This window comes from Penaeus monodon, chromosome 29 (genome assembly GCF_015228065.2).
Source record: "Penaeus monodon isolate SGIC_2016 chromosome 29, NSTDA_Pmon_1, whole genome shotgun sequence".
Classification (NCBI taxonomy): domain Eukaryota; kingdom Metazoa; phylum Arthropoda; class Malacostraca; order Decapoda; family Penaeidae; genus Penaeus; species Penaeus monodon.
The window spans coordinates 20184576-20184817 of NC_051414.1; the positions used below are offsets into that span (position 1 = coordinate 20184576).

At 52.5% G+C, this 242-nt stretch overlaps 1 protein-coding gene across 2 annotated transcripts in view; it reads right to left on the reverse strand.

Moving 5' to 3' along the window:
- LOC119592002 (platelet-activating factor acetylhydrolase-like) overlaps positions 1-242 on the reverse strand; it is a gene marked incomplete in the record, with an annotated part of 8760 nt that overhangs the window by 3567 nt on the left and 4951 nt on the right. Inside the window, 1 exon segment of one of the 2 annotated variants that reach the window (XM_037940774.1) lies at positions 19-190. In XM_037940774.1, coding sequence (XP_037796702.1) covers positions 19-190 — 172 coding nt within the window. 2 annotated transcript variants of the gene reach the window in all.

A 242-nucleotide genomic window follows, 5' to 3' on the forward strand; every position in this document is an offset into this window, starting at 1 on the left:
ACCTCACTCCGCCGGTACCTGGGACTCGCGCTCATAACCGCTGTAGATCATCCACGACCTGCTGCTCGCCGGGCCCACGTGGAAGGAGGCGCAGGAGGACCCGTCTCTGGAAGCACAGGGCGAGCAGGAGGCGTTAGGCTCGGCTAATTTTCTTCTTTCTCTCACGAAGAACTTAGGATCATTTCTAAGTCTAAAATCCAAATGCATAAATATCGAAACTTGTCAACTTGCACTAATGCACT